Genomic DNA, 4,218 nt, shown 5'->3' on the forward strand with positions numbered 1-4,218 from the left:
ATGGACAAGACCCAATCCTAAGCATAGCACTAAGATCGTGTAGTTCGTTTGCTAGAGCTTTTCCAATGTCAAGTATCATTTCCTTAGACCATGAGATTGTGCAACTCCCGGATACCATAGAAGTGCTTTGGGTGTGCCAAACGTCACAACGTAACTGGGTGGCTATAAAGGTGCACTACGGGTATCTCCGAAAGTGTCTGTTGGGTTGGCACGTATCGAGACTGGGATTTGTCACTTCGTATGACGGAGAGGTATCTCTGGGCCCACTCGGTAATGCATCATCATAATGAGCTCAATGTGACCAAGTGTTTGGTCACGGGATCATGCATTACGGTACGAGTAAAGTGACTTGCCGGTAACGAGATTGAACAAGGTATTGGGATACTGACGATCGAATCTCGGGCAAGTAACGTAACGATTGACAAAGGGAATTGTATGCGGGATTGATTGAATCCTCGACATCGTGGTTCATCCGATGAGATCATCGTGGAACATGTGGGAGCCAACATGGGTATCCAGATCCCGCTGTTGGTTATTGACCGGAGAGTCGTCTCGGTCATGTCTGCATGTCTCCCGAACCCGTAGGGTCTACACACTTAAGGTTCGGTGACGCTAGGGTTGTAGAGATATTAGTATGCGGAAATCCGAAAGTTGTTCAGAGTCCCGGATGAGATCCCGGACGTCACGAGGAGTTCCGGGATGGTCCGGAGGTAAAGATTTGTATATAGGAAGTCCAGTTTTGGCTACCGGAGAAGTTTCGGGGGTCACCGGTATTGTACCGGGACCACCGGAAGGGTCCCGGGGGTCCACCGGGTGGGGCCACCTATCCCGGAGGGCCCCATGGGCTGAAGTGGGGAAGGGAACCGGCCCTGGTGGGCTGGTGCGCCCCCCTTGGGCCTCCCCTGCGCCTAGGGTTGGAAACCCTAGGGGTGGGGGGGCGCCCCACTTGACTTGGGGGGCAAGTCCTCCCTTGGCCGCCGCACCCCCCTTGAGATGGGATCTCTAGGGGCCGGCGCCCCCCAGGGCCCCTATATAAAGAGGGGGGGAGGGAAGGCTGTACACACCAGTCCCTGGCGCCTCCCTCTCCCCTCGCAACACCTCTCCCTCTGAGCTTGCCCTTCTGAGATCACCGCTACTTCCACCACCACGCCGTCGTGCTGCTGGATCTTCATCAACCTCTCCCTCCCCCTTGCTGGATCAAGAAGGAGGAGACGTCTTCCCAACCGTACGTGTGTTGAACGCGGAGGTGCCGTCCGTTCAGCGCTCGGTCATCGGTGATTTGGATCACGGCGAGTACGACTCCGTCATCCACGTTCATTGGAACGCTTCCGCTCGCGATCTACAAGGGTATGTAGATGCACTCCTCTCTCTCGTTGCTAGATGACTCCATAGATTGATCTTGGTGATGCGTAGAAAATTTTTAATTTCTGCTACGATCTCCAACACTTCTAACTCGCCTCCATCGGTTGTGGCTTATTCCTAGACGAGGCCTTGCCAGCATCCCCGTGCCTCACTTCCCTCGCCTTGGCGCCGCCGGCGGCAGCCTCGGTGCCCCCCCCCCCCCCCCCCCCCCCCCATCACACCTCCATCGTTGTTCCCACACAAAATCGAATGACCCACATTTGAAATTCAGGCAACTTACTTCCCACACAAAGCAAAACTGTGATTTATTCGACCACCACACGTCTACGGCAACTATCCATCCGACGCACGCGGTATTTTATTTTCTCTTTATCTTTTCATCATCACCACCATTCCACCAAGTAAAAGCGCCAGCCAAGATTCGAATCCCGTAGGGAGCAGGCTGCCGTCAGCATCGGCGGTCGTCGTCGAGGCACCAACATCGGTAGTCGGGCTTGGACATCGCCAGGAGCTCCTCCGGCGACATGCGCTCCAGCTCTCGCTGCCTCCACGCCGGGAAGGCCTTGACCGCGGACTCATCATCGTCGTCCTTGGGCCGGCCGTGCAGGTGCAGGTGACTCATGGCGCGCATCCTCTTGTAGAGGCGCATGGCGGCCACGCAGTCGTCGTAGGGGTGATGGTGTCCGCCGGTCTGTATGTCATAGCCCAGGCAGCTCCGCGTGAGATACCGGAGCGAGTTGCTCATGAGCCTGGCGCTCGTCTTCATCAGCGGCGGGTACGCGGCCGTGTCCCGCCTGAGGTGCGCCGGGTAGTCCATGCCGAGCGCGTCGAGGTCGTGCTCCAGCCCGTGGCCGACGAGGAGCCGGGCCGCGCCGCGGGAGGAGTAATAAGATTGCTCGCCGTTGAGGAGGATGTCCTGGACCCGCCTCATCGCCTGCTTCACCGTCGGCGCGTCGCGCAGGTGCTCGGGCCGGATGCCCGTGGTCTCGTACCGGTAGTGCGTGACCGGGATGAGGGGCTTCACGAAGCTCTCGTAGAGGATGGCCTCGTGCTCGTCGACGACGCAGACGCGCGCGCACACGTCCAGCGTGCCGTCGCTCCCGCCGCCCACCATCTTGCACCCCAGCGCCACCGCGCCGCGGCCGCCTCGCGCGCCCACCCTCGACATAGTCCTCGTGAGGCTCTGCACCGAGGAAGGATGGGGGGCGCCGGAGAGCTTGCATGCTGGGCGGTGGGCGCGAAGGGCGGCGGAGGTGGGGAAGACGGCGAGGCAGAGCGGGCAGCCGTGGGCTTGGAAGGTGGCGGCGCAGGCGGGCTTGGAGGGCAGGGAGGCGCCGAAGCCGAGGTGGTCGCGGAGGGCGTCGAGGGAGCGGCAGTGCTTGCCGCAGACGCCGCAGCGGGGCTCGTGGTGGGAGTGGTGCGACGACCGCATGTGCTCCACCAGGTGCTCCATCCGGTTGAACTGACGGTAGCACGCCGCGCAACTGTGACGGCTACACACCCAAGAAGTCCTCGTTAGCAAGAAGAAAACGTATACTATGTGTTGTAGTACGTGTGATCGTGCAATGTGGCATGCACACGTAGCCACGTACGTACGTACTCCCTCCGTCTCAAAATAAGTGTCTTAATTTTAGTATAACTTTATACTAAAGCTAATACAAAGTTGAGACATTTATTTTGGGACGGAGAAAGTACAAGAGAAAACAAAGCAGTGCAATCTGAAGATGGAGTATACGATGATGGAGAAGGAGTGGGCACCGTACCTGTGAGCATCTGAAGAGTTGTCCATGGTCGGCAGTGAGTGAGTCACCTAAGTAAGTGCAGAGACGCAGCAAACCGTAGTGGTTGTGCTTGGATGGTTGATTGGGGCTGTAAGAAACGGACGGCTATTTATGTAGCTGCAAAACGGACGGCATTCGATTCCTGACAGCGTCGCCAACGGCTACGGGCCTAGCTACTGGAATAACTTTCTTCACGGGTACAGTAGACAGTACATTATAGATGAGCGACAAAACATATGCTATCAACTTTCTTTTTTGCAGCATCACACACCATATCATGATGCAAAGGCGGCAGAAGTATATTCATGGTTCAGGATACTAGCTAGCTAGCTAGCTACTATGCTCAGAGATAGTAGAAGAAATAACATAGACACCGGAATATCCTCAACATACACCCACCATTTGCCTTTTGCAGAAAGAAAAAGAAATGACGAGAATAGATACTCTGGTCAAAATATCCGGTTTGAAGGCAAGAAGAACAGCCCACCCAATCCTCGCAGATCGATGCTGCGGACGAAAAGATTGGATTGGGATTCCGGCTGGAGATCGACCGACGTGCACACGCTGGCAGGTAGGTAGCCGCTGCAGCGTCGGGCGGACGACGATCGTCGTCGTCTTATATTGGCTCCGTCTTTTGGCGGTGGCGGAGAGCCGCGCAGAGCGCGTGATGGGATCTGCGTGGATATCCTGGGAACATAGCATCTCTAGATGAGCTTTGGGTTGGGAGATATCCTCATCTCATTCTCCTGGTCCTGGTTCTGGACATCTGTTTTGCTGCCTCTGTGACTGAAAATACATGTTGAATTGATTCCCAAAGATTTCTGCTGAGCACAACAAACGGCATATTGGACGGATCTCACCAAAGCTATGTTTGGCATATCATGAGACAAAAAAGAAGCATTGGCCTATGCATACCGGTGCATGACGGAGAAAATAGCACATCTTCGGCACCTGAAACGGACATGGAGTTTCTTAGCCCAGGCTCAAATGATCCCAGATGGACAGTAAAATAGTTCTTTTATAGTTTTTTTTAAATTAAGATTTTTTTGTGGCAAACATTAAGAAATGTTTAGAG

At 55.4% G+C, this 4,218-nt stretch overlaps 1 protein-coding gene across 1 annotated transcript; it reads right to left on the reverse strand.

The window, feature by feature from the left end:
* Positions 1 to 1,646: 1,646 nt before the first annotated feature.
* Positions 1,647 to 3,899, reverse strand: LOC123073907 (RNA exonuclease 4). Its single transcript, XM_044496906.1, has 2 exons — positions 3,126 to 3,899; positions 1,647 to 2,855 (listed from the first exon to the last, which is right to left on the reverse strand). Exons 1-2 carry the CDS (start codon positions 3,149 to 3,151, stop codon positions 1,811 to 1,813), a joined length of 1,071 nt encoding a protein of 356 aa, XP_044352841.1. The 5' UTR covers positions 3,152 to 3,899; the 3' UTR covers positions 1,647 to 1,810.
* Between the last annotated feature and the right edge of the window lie 319 nt (positions 3,900 to 4,218).

Source organism: Triticum aestivum, chromosome 3D (genome assembly GCF_018294505.1).
Source record: "Triticum aestivum cultivar Chinese Spring chromosome 3D, IWGSC CS RefSeq v2.1, whole genome shotgun sequence".
Lineage (NCBI taxonomy): Eukaryota > Viridiplantae > Streptophyta > Magnoliopsida > Poales > Poaceae > Triticum > Triticum aestivum.

Excerpts from the sequence above, each read along its gene's own strand:
- LOC123073907 (XM_044496906.1), bottom strand. The coding sequence starts at position 3,151 with ATGGACAACTCTTCAGATGCTCACAG. Across the intron at positions 2,856-3,125 it reads AACTCTTCAGATGCTCACAG|CCGTCACAGTTGCGCGGCGT; the intron begins GTACGGTGCCCA and ends TTGGGTGTGTAG.